The following is a 14,161-nucleotide window of genomic DNA, read 5'->3' on the forward strand; positions in this document are numbered from 1 at the left end:
TACAACGCGTGACGTGGATGTAGCAGAGACGTGATGTGATACTCGGAGGGCTGCCCCGCCAGGTGTCGCTGTGCCTCCGCGGCCGCCGAGCCTCCCGTGAGCAGCACATACGCATCTCGCCCGTCCCCACGGGGGACGTGAGTGGACATAGGAGCAACACCACGACAAAAGCAAAGCGAAAAGCTTTATGGCTGTTCTCCACGGCGGTGGAAAACAGAGAAATAATGGCTCTTTTCGAGCCTCACTTTTACTAATGGGTTGCAGGAAAAAAAACAAACCTCGCAGTTCCGCGCGTGGAGTGACTCTCAGTGGTGTGGGTGCCTGTCAGCAGCGCTGAGGCCGTGCCCCCTCCCTCCTGGTCCTCACCTGCATGTCTCTGACCTGGGGGCACTCCTACTCAGAGTGAGGGTAAACTTGGAGGCATATCTCTAGGTGCATCTGCACTTGATACTTCTGTGCAAGGCAGAAAACCCTGAATTCAGTCCACCTTTTTTTTTTTTTTTTTTTTTTTTTTTTTCTTACAGGGATGTATACAAGCACTATTTTGTATTGCAGTTTTCACCTAAATGATTTGGGAAAACTTTTTGCACGTTTTCATTTTTCGTCAGGGCATTTTAATCTTGCTGAAAGGAAGGCAGGGGGGAGCATACTCCTTCATGGCCATACTTCCCTCCACCGACAGCCCATGAGCACAGTGAGCACAGAGAATGGGCAGGGTAGGAGGCCGGAGGGACCAAATCCTCCGTGATTAGTGACAGGCACTCAGCAGGGACGAATGAGGCCAAGAACTTTGAAAAAAAGTCATCATCATCATCATCATCTGAAAAAAGTAAGTAAGTAAACAAATAAATAAATAAAGATTAAATTTAAATTCAAAAAGTGAAGAAGGGGAATGTAATTTGTATATGCATGTGTGTATGTGTGCGTAGATAAATGGATGTGTATGGGTAGCTGGATGGATGATGCATTTATCTCTCTGTCTTTCAATCTATTTCCAACAAAACACCTTTTCTATCTCCAGGCTGCACCTCTCACACGAAGTCTGAATAGCGCACACACTTTGGTGCATTCAGTTCCCCATTCGCTTGTGTGTTGTATGACTTACATTTTAGTGCTCTTTGCTGCATGCAGACCAAAATAGGCCATTTCGGAAGTACCCGGAGTGTGCGCATGGGGTGCAGTTACTGTCACTGCCCTACTGCCCTTGGTCCAGCTCTTTTATCCCAGAACAGGGTTAGAGAAGAGGAAGAGGAGGAAGAGGAGGAGAGTGGGAAGAGAGAGGAGTGCGCTGCACGGCGGTGACGCCGGCCGCAGGTGAACGTACGCTGACTGAGTGCAGCAGAGAGGTTTGGCTCCATCCGTGGGGGCCCCGGCCCCACTCGGCTCCTGCAGTGGTGTGCGGGTCTCGGGGCAGTGTAAGAAAGGACCTAAGGGAGCGTCTGCTTCCTTACAGAGTCCCTGTATTATTATTTTTATTTCATTGCTTTGCACGAAGCCATCTGACCTCCTTTCATTGGGCCACAGAAGATTTGAGCAACTCGCCGTGGGGGTGATAAAGCTGGAAATAACCAGAGGAACGTATTGTGGTGGAACTGGGTCGCACAGCCCAAGCACGGCATCTCACTCATTTAAAATACGTTTACATATATGCTTACTAGCTTATATATATATAGTATGCATATATATTCAAGCATATCTATAAAGTTATACATATGGATATATAAACATGCATGTATTTTTCACTTATATTTATATATGTGTGTATATATATATATAAGCATGTAAGCATACATATGTGTATAGTTTGTGTATATATAGATATGTACAGAAGCACATACAGAAGCTACACAAAGAGAGGAGTCTTCCGGCTTTAACCAGGTTTAAATTATTGTATTTTAATAGCCACTAACTCACGAAGGTAAATAAAAATGTACCAGCCGCCTTTGGAATGCAACTCGGGGCCTGAGAATTTTTCAGATAGTGGAAACGCAGCACTGCCTGCCGGGTTGTAACATGTCCCTGAAAACACCAACTTGGGGTGTTGTGTTTTGGTTTTCTTTCTTTTTCAGTGAATAATTATACAGTCTGTTCAAATCTACATGCGTTGGCAGGTGATACGTTCAACAACACATTTAATAATGTAAAAACTGGAGCGCGCAAAATGTCCCCGAGAGGAGTTCTGTGTCCCCGAGTCTGAACAGCTTCAGGGAAGTCTTTAAAGCAAAGGATTCCCGAGACAAGAGCAGAAGCAGCCGCGTCCACAGGCCAGCAGTGAGGCATCACAAACCCATCGGAACAGCGCTCGCAGTTCCCAGCCCAAATCCCCTGGTACCTCCGCGCTGCCCCCCGGCTCAGTTCCATGTCAGCCCCAGCGCCGGCGGGAGGTGGGAGAAGGGAAGGACGGAAGGGCCTTTTTTTTTCTTCTTTTAAAAGTGAGATGAAAGGAAGAGCGATAGATGTCAGCTTTCATTTAAAAAAAAAAAAAAAAAAAAAGGCAAATATATTTTTACATATGCATCTGTATTAAAAATAACGCGCAGCGCAGCCAACGGCAGAGGCGGGAGGAAGGGAAGAAGGGAGCCCGGCCCTCCGACGTCCCCGGGGTCCCATGTCGGGGCCTCCTCTCGCTGCTGCCGATGCTGCCGGCTGAGGCGGCCGCCGGATTTCTTCCTTCCGCCAGACGCGATCCCCGAGAACACGTAGAGACAGCGCCGGGCTTTGCGCCCGCTGCTGCCAGCGGGAAGATTTGCAAATATCGTTTTTTTTTTCTTAATGCCCTAATTTCCTCGATGTATGTAAATACAGAGGATGTACAGTGACGTCAAAGGACGTGACCCTGCCGCTAAACCTGAACGTGAACGGGAATGGCCGCGCGGGGGGCGACGGTGGGGCCGGTAGGGGTAGCGGGAGGACCCCTTCCATGGTCGGGCAGCTCTGCATCCCACGTACACGAGCGGAGCATCCCGGCCCCGAGTGGCCCAGCACAAAGCCCACCCCGCTCCGCCGCGCCGCCCCCTCTTCCCTTCTTTATTTATTTATTTATTATTTTTTTTCCCCGTTAATGGAATGTTATTTGCTGTTTCGGTTCATCAGATGATGAGCGGGAAATAGGAAACTCAGAACAGCTTTAAAAAAAAAAAAAAAAAAGTCTCCAAAAATGACAAGCGGTGGATCGCGGTCCTTCATCCCTACGGGGGCAACCGTGCCTCGGCGGGACCTTCGGGGCTGGAAGGGGCTGCAAAGAACTAGAAGCGGCCAAGTCACGAGTGCTCCTCTCTCCATTTTCCCTTACCCGGGCCCTCCCTGCCATTGCTGCACTGCTGTTTGCGGGAATGTGGGAAGAAGTTTCAGCTGCGACACTAAATGCCATCAGTGTCCTGAAAGGGGAGGGTGTTCTCTATTCGGATCCAAGACTTCCTACCTCTTTCTTCCCGCCCCTGTTTGCCGTAATGCCTTCAGAGCATCTCCCTGCTCCTCGGCACGGTCTCTCCGATTTGCATACACCGCACGCTGCTTCTCCTATTCGAATCTCCCCTTGAACTCAAAGGGCCGAACTGGGGGATGCCAACACGCGTGTGTGTAAGCACGGCTCGGCGTCGGAATCTGCGCGTATGCCCAGAGGCCGAGGGTCGCCCTGCGCACCCGTGGGCCCCTCTCAGTCCTCACAGAGCGTCCTTTGTCCCACCGCACCGCTGGGTCAGCGCTGCCGGGAGGGTCCCGAGTGCGTGGGCGGTGGGAGGAGGCAGTCACCTACAGTCATGCATATACACATGTATACATACATACATACACGCGTGTGCAAGTGGCTGCGATAGGCGCACACACATCTCCGGCCGTCAGCCCGCCCCCAGCCCCCCGCCACCTGCCCACGCCATCGCGGACGTCGCGCACGGCCGCCAGCGGCCCGCCCCGAAAAGGGCAGCGGGGAGCTGTTCTGACGCCCCTCACCTCCTCCCGCCCTCCGTGCAGCTCCGTGTACACGATCTTCCGCCCTCACGCCCTAAAACGCGGCGTTTCCACGCAGATTGCGAGGCGCTGGTCCTCGGGAGGCAGCGGAGGAGCCGGGGGAGCTTTGCCGGCGGGAGGGCACGCAGCGCTGAGCGTGGCAGCATGAGTGGGGAGAGGAGATCTCTGATTTTTTTTTTTTTCCCCCCTTCTTTTTCTCTTTAAACGTTATGATTTATTATTATTATTTCATTTATTTATCCGTTTATTTTTCAATCGTCGACCAGCTGATGGGTTTATTGAAAAGTTACCCAGAATGGCAATGCCGCCCAAGGACAGCACTCGGCAGGAGCCGCTCTTCAGATCATGGCTGAAGGAAGACACCTACAAAAAACTCCACCGTTCGCTGCATTTGTAAGTTTCCAAAGAAATGCACTCAGCTTCCCTTTTTCTCCTGGAAGACGCAAGCCCACGGCCCTTCTGTAGGCATTTCTAATTTGTTCCATCCGTCAAAGCGGCACTAAGAGAGGTTTGGTGCAAATTCATTATCTCTGGCAACGCGCAGCGCAGAGCAGGAACTGAGAAAGACCGTGGCAATGGGTGAACAATGGGGCTTCAGTTCGTCGGCAACAAAAGCTGTGGGGAAACCGGTTGGATTTCAGAGCACGTCCTCCTCAGCAGAGAGGGCTGGACTAGACCTTGGCCAAGCCCCCCAAAAAACTTGAGGAGCATCTCATGCAGGACTTCACTTTTTACTCCGGGGCTTAAGAAGCAATATGAAAAATAATAAGGAGGGAGAGGGGGGGGGAGAAAGGGAGGGTGGCGGCGAGGGGAGATCAGAAAACTTTCTGCGATCACCTTCCATTTTTCTGGATAGAGGATGCCGAGCTGCTTTAAAGCCATTTGGTGTAAGAACCGCACCGTGGAGCTACGCGGAACTTTTAAAGCAGGATGAGGATGGAGGAACGACGTGAATTTGTGGAAATTTGCCTGTGGGAATCTTTGTGTGCGTCTTACCGCCAGGACCGGGGGGGAGACCCCCCCCCACCCTCGGAGCCGCAGCGATGTGAGTACCATGGAGGGGGCCCGAGGCCGGACCTGTTGGTCGCGGGGCGTGGGAACCGCAGAGCTGTGTGAGGTTCTCGGAGCCGTGCGGACACGGGGAGTTTTGATGGCAGGGAGCGAACTCGGCCCGTGGTATCACTCTTTATGTGGAGCCTATCTGCGAGCTATATTTAAATACGTTTAAATATGCACATATGTATATACTCCCGAGACGTCAGGGGTGTGAGGAATTATCCTCCGTAGTCTGTAAATCTGCCTCTGTGTGAAGGAAGCATCCTGCACTGTGCAAAAGGCCACCGGATCAGAGCGTGCATCCCAGGCACGGGGCAGTGCGGAGTTGGATGCTCTGCACAGCCCCGAGCCCGCTGCGTGCGGCCCTACAACAGTAGCATCGCTCTCCCTGACAACCGCTCTGTGCCCATGAAACGAGTGAAATCTCTTCGACATAATATAGGAAAAACAGTCGCTCCATGGGAAATAATGTACTTTAAAAACATATTACTCTTATTATTTTTATTTTGTAACTAAAGCTGATGCAGCTGATATAAGGCGATGAAAGCCTGTGGCTCACTGTATTTATTTACCCTTGCTCCGTTGGCACGCTGTCAGTGCTGACGGCTCCTTCGCCGTGCTCCCGGTCTGAGGGCCCTAAGGAGAGCGGCGTGAGGCTCTGTGCACAGAGCTGGGCTGGAGGCTAGGTGGAGCTCCGTCCTTCATTAAGGAGCCGCAGCATATAGTATGCAAATATCGTGCCCGCCCCTGGAGTTTTGGCCACTTCCATTCAGCGGCCCGAAATATTCTCTATCCATTTTCCTTGAGAGGAGTTAACCACAAGTTGTTATAGTCTTTATATTATCCCTTTTGTTTTATGTAAACACTGATTGCCACATTTAACTCTGCAGATGCTGGAGTGCATCACTCATATCTGTTCTGTGTCATGTTGGATCATTTGCAAGAAATGTGGCTGGCTGCGTCCCGGCTTAACCCAGAGCTGAGCCTGCCCATGGCTAACAACTTTTGGTCTTATTGAACGAACCAGCTCAGATATGAGTGATCTAGATCTGGGCACCTTTACACCCATCTGTTTACATGCACTTAACGAACAAGAACCAAACAGTAAAAATATTTAAATCATGACCCTTCGCTTCTTTTGTGGTTATTTTTCAGATTTAAACAACGCAGACAGAGCACAGGGAATGACTTCCAAGGCACGACACGGTAAAATGTTTTTCCTTATTAAAGCCGGACGGTGCTCTATGTGTTACATACAGATTTTATAAATACGTGGTGCTTAGCAGCGTGCATTGCTTTCGTGTATGATTACTGACCGAGTGCGTGTTTCATTTGTTTTTCCTTGAGATGCTGTATTCTCGATAGTTCGCCTGCTCTTGTTGCACAGTTCGGATTCGCGCTGACATCCCCTTGCATGCCAGCAGCAGGACCGCCGGGGTTGCCGGTGCGGCGGCACCGCGGTCACCAGAGGGACGATAAGGGCAGCTCTATGGGAAGCGGCTCTCCTGGCTGCGGGAGCGGGACGCTGCGGGAGCGCTGCCCGCCGCGAGCTGCTGCGTCGTGGTTCCTCTCCGCGTGAATTCTGCTCGGCCGTAGTGCGGAATGGGGTTTGCGCCGCGCTGCACCTCCTTCCGTGGTTCCTGCGCGGAAGGCGGAGTGCCGGCATGAAGCCCGGCTCTGATTGCGTTAATTGGAGCTCCGTGAGCATTCCTCTCTAAAGGCAAATAGGGACTGTTTATTCTTGAGAAATCCGTGCAGGATGCTTCTTCTTTACGTCACAGCCATCTGGAGACCTATAAAAAGATTAGACAGCAAGCATGGCAATCACGCACTGATCTACAGGCCGTTAGCAGGAGTTCATTAGGGAGGTGGGAGGAAAAAGTAAACGTTTGGGCTCGGTGTGTCACAATACACAGCTCGTCTTCAAAATAAGTAAGCTTTGTACTGTTATCTGGGAATAAAATTGCACGTAGCATTGATGGCGGCTGTTATTTGTGATGGTCGCTCCAGAGCAGCAGGCTGCATGAACTTTTCACAAGCTGGAAAATGCTGCAGCCCTGGATATGTATACTGTCCACTGCAGAATCCATTTCTATGATATTCAGAGCAAGCAAATACTTTGTGCAGACTCACTGCACACGTGTAGATTTCAAAACCCTACCGAGTGCCTGAGAGTTAGAGTTGGTACTGCAGCTAAAGAACAGCTGGTTATGGCCATCACATTGGCTCACTGCTGAAGCTCTCACAGCGGGTGTATTGCATTTACTAATTCAGTCAGTGTGCGAGTAAGCAAGGTGGTGCTGAGGACAGATCTTCAAATTTTAAAGGTACATCTTACACCTCTGAAACGTGCCCTTTTTTTCTAACGCCTTGCATTTAGCTGTAAATCTGGCCATATGGTGACATGTTTTGAATGCACGCATCAATGTGCACTTCTGTGTCTGCACTGATACACATTGCTCACACACATATGTATGTATAAGCATAGACATGTACACACAACAGTACAAGGAGCACCTGAACCATCATGTCTCTCACTGGAAGAATTCACTGCACGAGCTCACAATCCTGTTGTGATATCCGCTTATGTCTGATCACTGATGCTGCTGCCTCTAGATGTTGCCACAAGAAGAAAAGCAACAACAACAAAAAACACATTTCTAACTATCCAGGAAAAAAAATCATTATAATTTTATATAATATCCAAACAAATATATGCTTCCAGATGTCCCACTTGTGCCTGAGCAGCCTGAGAGATAATGAAGAAGCAGAGGAAGTGTAACAGAGTCCAATAGGAACCCAGGCCACTCTGTGCAATCAGCTCCTTGTACCCTCCTACAGCAGTGGTGATTTGCAGTGACACCTATACAGGGACATCTGATGGACATCACAGGAATATGCAAACAAACAAACAAATAAAGCCCAAACTCAGAGGCCAAGAATCTGAAAGCACTGGTGAGAGACATCACCAGTAATGTGAGCCCCGAATTCAGTGTTTGGCACCTTCACAACATGCATCTTTTACTTCTTGGGCCTTGTCTGATAAAGGAGACTGCTCTACCATTTTCGTGGTTTTGTAGTGTTACTTTATGACAGAGAATGGGGAGGCTGGTACTGTGCCATTTTACAGCGCAACCACACAGCCCTGTCTGTGTATTTTAACACAAAATACACACGTGCATTCATGCAGGCAGGCTGACACATGTGCGTGTGGTTCCCCTATACATGCACTAGCACACAGACATTTGTAGGGTAAACAGGCCATGCACTCACTATACAACTACAGTAGCTTAAATTTATCTTCATGCATTGAAGATTTTTGCCTTAAAATCAACAGCATACACAAACATAAGTAGATTTACAAAGTGATTCACAAAAGTGTGAGCTGGTATATTCTCTGTAACTCTAGGGGAAGACAGAGCAGGGCACGCAGAGCTGTGCTGCTCCTCTTAGAGGATTTCAAGCCCTCCTTCCCTAGAAGAGTGGGGCAGTCCATGTTCTGCTTGTGCTGAAATCTCCAATGAACATCCCATCCCCACTGCAGCATGCACGAGCTCCTGAAGTGCACTTATTAATTCCAATAGCAAATAGTGTAGATCTCGGTGAGAAGATTCACTGTACCATGTACACTCGGGAGACCTTCAATGTTTGCACTTAAGACCTAGGAAAATTCTATACGAGTTACAGTGTTAAATAATTCAAATTATAATGTCCTTTTTGGGGTGGGGGAGGGGGAATCGAGAGATTTAGGTCCTAAAGCCGTGGCAGTTGGGAAGGAGGTGCCCCATCGGCCCCACGCGTTATGCAACACGAGTGTCTGCACTTCTCGTACAGGGTTCACAAACACAAGCGATAAATCCGCTTTTTTAACGGAGGCTTTTGCCCGAAGAACGCACGGCTTCGGATGAGCACTGCTGCAGCGTTTACCTGCGCTGCATTCTAAGGCGGACACAGGCAGAGGATGGGAGGAGAGGAGGTACAGATGCATGGAGCCGGGCTCGCAGCCTCCCTCAGAAGAAGCGCTGCAGAGCTGTCCTGGCTCGAGCACCGAGCCCTGTGGGCACGCAGCGCCAGCGGGAAGCCATGGGCGAGCGGCGCCCTGCGGCCGCGGCAGTTGCCGGTGCAGTCACACTCCGTCCCCGCTGCCAGCCCCGCGGGGAGAGGCGGGCGGGGGCGGCCCTGGCCCCAAGAGCGCCTTCCCCTGCCCGCAGGGACAGCTCTCCCGCCCGGTGGAAGGCACGGCTGCGGCGGCGGCGGCTCTGCCCGCGGTTGGGGCGGTGGCGGAGGCTGCGCCGGAGGCCGGGGCTGACGGAGGCCGCGCTCCGCTCGGCGGCCGCCGCGTCTGTCGGCCGCGTGTGCTCGAGGTTTCTCATGACATCATCATTACCTTGCTCTCCCGCGGTCCAGGACCTCTGACCTCGCCGGGCCGGCCCTCGCCGTGGCACCGGGAGCTCTCCAATGATGGCCCTTTTCTCCTTCTTTCAGACCGGGGGCAGCAGCACGCCGGCTGGAACGCGCCTTCTCCTTCCCAGCCCGGGGAAAGCGAGGAGCTCCCCCCCAAAACACACACGCATGTAAGATGTTCGCCACTGAGCTGCCACCATTTGGCCAAAAGCTCTCTGCCGTGCATAAGGGAACGGGAGCCGCGTCCACACGTCACTTTCTATCGAAATGGGATTTTATTTTTTATTTTTATTTTTATTTTTATTTTTTGGCTTCCTTACACAGTGCTGGAAATTGCTGATGGCTTTCCGTCTTCACAGATGCTTAGGAGACTTTTGTGAGAGTGGAGCGACTCACAGTGCACAGAGAGGCCTGCGGTGGGATGGATGCTTCTCGCTCCTAACGCAGTCAACGCACCTTCATCGTTGATGCTGTTTTCTGGGGGGAGCAGATGGACCGTGGGTTGTGCTGTTGGAAATCAGTGGCTGGAAGGAAAAGTTGGGAATAAACTCTAAAGGTGATGGATCTCCTTTGGATGTTGCTGGCTGAGCAGGCAGACAGACAAACAAACCAGGGCACAGCTGCATGAAAGGATGGAATTTTAAAGCAGGACTGGTGCTCCTGGAGGAGACAGCATGGCTGTTTGCCAGGGAGAATCTGGATTCTAGCAAGGAACATTATTGATATTATTAATAATAATAGTAAAGCTTTGAGGGAAGTGAGTTGTTATCTTTGGTTATCTAGCTGTATGAGTGTTTTGGTCTTCATAAAGCTAGATAACCGAAAGTAAAAACTCCTTCAAGATCATCGTACAACGTGTGAAAATGACAGACTGCTGCAAGAGACAGTAAAACCTGAGACAGGTCGGGAACGCTCATTGCACCGAACGCTTTTACAGCTGGAGGTGGGAGCGGAGGGCACTACATGGCGTGCTTATCACTCATGCCAAAATGTGGAGCTGTCAGATGCCACGGGATGGATGGCTGCTGGTGGCAAACAGTGCTTGTGTGACTGCTGCCATTGCACAAATGGATAAACAAGGACCCAGGCCAGCAAATGCTTAATTGAGAAGACATGTGTACACACACACACACACACACACACCTATACAAATATTAGAAAGCTGTTTGGAAATGCTGAACTTAAATTTTCCAGAACGATGCACTGCAGTGAGACAGCCTCAGAAATGTTCCAGCAGCTGGTGGTGATGAAGGCGATGGTGTTGGCGGTGGTACTGTGTGGAAAACAGCCCCAGACCTGTCAGTGTGCACCCAAGACAAAGCAGTGGGGTCTGTTCTGAACAACGCCAAATCAGGCTTTCAGAAAGTTTGTACTGCAGTGTAGGCGAGCTTAATAACTTATATCTAGCAAGAACGCGGTGGAGCTGCACAAAGATGAAAAAAAGCAATGGTCGATTTTTATTCTTCTATTCAAATTTCCAGCTCAGATGCTTCTCTGTTCCGAGAGGGTTTCCTTGAGGAAGCTACTGAAGCAGAAAGACATGATGGAGACGAGATCGCCTCCCCCCTTGTCAAAGTGCTAAAAAATGTTCTGTGTCTTACTCCGCGCCCAGCATTGGAAATGAAAGTGACATTTACTCCCCAACCCACGTGTGCGCCTCCTCTCTTTTTGTTTAAGGATGATCAGATCTATCCGGGAAACAGCTCTGGCATCCCAACCCGAAATAATTAGGACGTATATAGACCTGACAAAACAGACAGGGGGGAGGGGCGGGGTGGGGCGGGGCGGCAGAGGGTCTGTCCTGCCTAATTGATTCCGTTAACCGGAGCGCAGGAGCTGTGAACGGCTGGGCGCTCCCGTTCCCACGCTCGGGGCAAGTGGCAGCGCCGTGCCCTGGCGGCCGCTGACGGACTGCGCTGCGGGCAGGGGGGCGCGGGGGAGCGCGGAACTTCCGCGGGGGGCGCTGAAAGGTGCAGCTGCCGGTGGGAGAATGGCAGAGCAAGAGGGAAGAGTGGGATAATGAGCACGAATTGGGGTGATGTCGGTCCTTGTAATTATCGCAGCAATCGAGCATGAGTAATTTTTGAAGGGTACCGTTTTCCTTTGGACTTGACCTAAATCTCTTCCCTGAGTCCCCGGGGCTGATTGATCAGGGAGATGAGAGCGCGGTTCGAAGGGCTGCACCAGCTTAAGGGCCACCGCGCACGAGGAGCAGTCACATATATCAGTATTGTATTCGGAGGGGAAGGCAGCGGAGGGCCCGGAGGCGGGTTTAGAGCTGCGGATAGAACTTTCCTCACCCTGCCCTTAGCTCCCAGGCCGCTACGCGGTTTTTCCGCCCCCAGGGAGGGGTCTCCTTGGCGCAGACCCCGCGCCGCGCGTGCCGGGGCCGTACCGCAGCGCAGAGCGGACCCCGTTCATTGACATCGCCCGGCCCGCACGCCTCCCATTCACCCCGTGTCCAGGGGAGCTATTTACCTAGGGCCATTGTTTACTACCATTAACATTTACATTACAAAGTACGAAGGCTTTCTTTCTCAATGAGCTTCAATTAAGGCAATACGCTGTTTTCCTGGGGAAGCCCACTGTTTGCTTAGCCATTTGGCAGAGACAGTTGACGCAGTCTTTCCTTGGCGTCCCGATCTCCGGTGTAAATTTAGTGAGGAAAGCAGCAGAGAAAAGTATCAACATTGCACTCGTATGCTGGCCACTGTCATACTAACTTGTTTCGTACACTCATCCTGTTACGTGACTATCGCTCAGTAAAAAGCAGTTGGTTATTATCACTATTATTATGGTTAGTCCTTCGCTGCTTTAGAAGCAAAATGCCCCGTTTGTGCTCCCCTTTTGTCCTTCGCATCTAACTTCTGACGTGGGAAAAAGAGAGCATGTGGAAACGTGGTGGAATGATTTAATAGGCTCATGCAGCAAATAATGTTTTATAGGATTATCTATCTGTAAGGTGCTGTTTCCTGAAAACTGGGAGGTGAAAAGAAATGGAACGATATACAGCTTCACATTCAAGGGAAAAAAGAAGGGGGAAAAAAAAAAAGAAAAAGAAAAAGGTATAAGTATCAGTCCAGCAGTCCTTTGAAGGCTAGTTTTAGCACCGGGAGAGACCAGATCAAGTTTATTTAGCATACCAGCGCATTGTAAAACAGTTGGAGTGAAGTTGCAGGTTGCGTGAGTATGCATGTTAACTAGCAGGGACCCGGGCTTATTCTTTGTGAAAAGGGAGCAGCAGATTGCTGTGCAAGGCCAATGTTAAAAAGGCAGCTGAATTTAACACCATCTGGAAGAAAAGATCCCTTCACGACTTTCTCACACCGTCAGACAAAACTAGCGTCTCTTGTTCCGAGCCCTTGTCTATGCAACCACACAATACTGGGTCATTATACTTTTGCTGAGAGAAAATTTGAGAACACAAAATGGGTAACCAGTGAATGACCAAGTTTCATTGTGCCCGCTTAAGTCGATTGAAATCTACGTCTAGAGCCATGAATGGCAGCATTGTTTTCCTCACTGGGGCTGTACTAAATGTCATCACAGTGTAAAGAAAAACGTGAAGTCTGCAAATAACTTACCAGATCTCAATTATAATATTTTCCCACACTAGAACTAATATCATTGCTACGACTCACAATGCACAAAATACAAAAAGAAGCGAGGAAAAATAATGAGTTCATCTACCAGTTATTTTAGCCAGATAAACACTTTAATTTTCTTTCGAGGAAACTTGAGTGCAGCGTGTGGAGCTGACTAATTGCTTCCTGAAAAGTTCAAGTGACAAAACTGCTTCTTGTATAATTAAGAAAACAAACTGTGTAAACAAGCTTGTCTTCTGCAACTAGTGCAGCCTGCCAGCCTGGGACTGACAAAATGGTAATTAGTGCACTCCATATTACACGGGTCGCTTCTCCTGAGTTGGGCGCAGGGAAAGATCTCCTCTTGAATATTTGGAAGAAATAAGGCTGACATTCACAAAGTGTTGGGCACTGTGTATCTCCAGGTGTCAGAGGAATCTGTCAGTGCCTCTCAGCGTGGACCAAGGCACCGAAGAAATGCTTCCAGTTCCCTGTTTTCACTGCATGCCCCTCACCTTGGTGATGGTTTCTATAACAAGTGCCTAGCACTTTGCTAGGGATTCACACCGCTGTCAGAGCACACTGTGCAAAAAAGACTTAGGCATGGCTGATTAGAGGGGCTGTGTCTTAAACCTGATTGCCTGCATGACAGCAAAGCCTGAGGAGCAGGGAGTGCAAACAGGCCATCTGAGTGGTGCTGTGTGGACAGACAGACGGACACCAGACTCCAGCACAGCTCCATGCAGTGGCCTGGCTGACAGCTGTGGTGCTGGGCCTTGCTGCCAGCTCCAACAGGGCAGAGTTGCTCTCCTGTCCCCAGTGTCTCTAGAAAACAGCACACCCACAACAAGTGTGTTTCGGTGCTGAAAATGAGCACTGTAGCTGTGGGTTGTGCACTGTGAGGTGCGCGGGTTGATCACCCCTTAGCTACCCCATTACTTTAACATAGGGAAACAACAACAACACATCAGACTTGGGGAATTCATTTTCCTGAGTGACTAACGTCACACTCACACATGCACACACGGCGTTGGCACTGCAAAGCCCACAGCTACACACAGGCGTCGTCGCCGGGCACTGAGAAACACCCGACATCCCCACCCCCACGCCCGCTCCCCAGCCAAGATGGCGGCCGCGGTGCCCGCCGGGAG

General features: G+C 50.4%; 1 protein-coding gene and 1 long non-coding RNA gene across 7 annotated transcripts in view; one reads left to right on the forward strand and one right to left on the reverse strand.

The window, feature by feature from the left end:
* The first annotated feature begins 3,275 nt into the window (after positions 1 to 3,275).
* The window catches only part of LOC107306499, an 87,485-nt gene continuing 76,599 nt past the window's right edge, over positions 3,276 to 14,161 (forward strand). For 3 of the 6 annotated variants that reach the window (XR_001552161.2, XR_001552160.2, XR_001552162.2), the window contains exons 1-2: positions 3,276 to 5,011; positions 6,178 to 6,228. Coding sequence is in view for 2 of the 6 variants with exons in the window: in XM_032441282.1 (XP_032297173.1) it covers positions 4,897 to 5,011; positions 6,178 to 6,228; positions 9,508 to 9,806 (465 nt within the window). In the remaining 4 variants the exon portion in view is untranslated. Of the gene's footprint in view, positions 5,012 to 6,177; positions 6,229 to 9,507; positions 11,071 to 14,161 lie in introns of those variants that run through there. The other 3 variants (XM_032441282.1, XR_004305567.1, XM_032441281.1) reach the window with 3 other exon arrangements.
* On the reverse strand, positions 5,509 to 9,514 carry LOC107306500. Its single transcript, XR_001552163.2, has 2 exons — positions 9,410 to 9,514; positions 5,509 to 6,815 (listed from the first exon to the last, which is right to left on the reverse strand). It is a non-coding gene; the product is annotated as an uncharacterized LOC107306500 (long non-coding RNA).

Source organism: Coturnix japonica, chromosome Z (assembly GCF_001577835.2).
Source record: "Coturnix japonica isolate 7356 chromosome Z, Coturnix japonica 2.1, whole genome shotgun sequence".
Taxonomy (NCBI): Eukaryota; Metazoa; Chordata; class Aves; order Galliformes; family Phasianidae; genus Coturnix; species Coturnix japonica.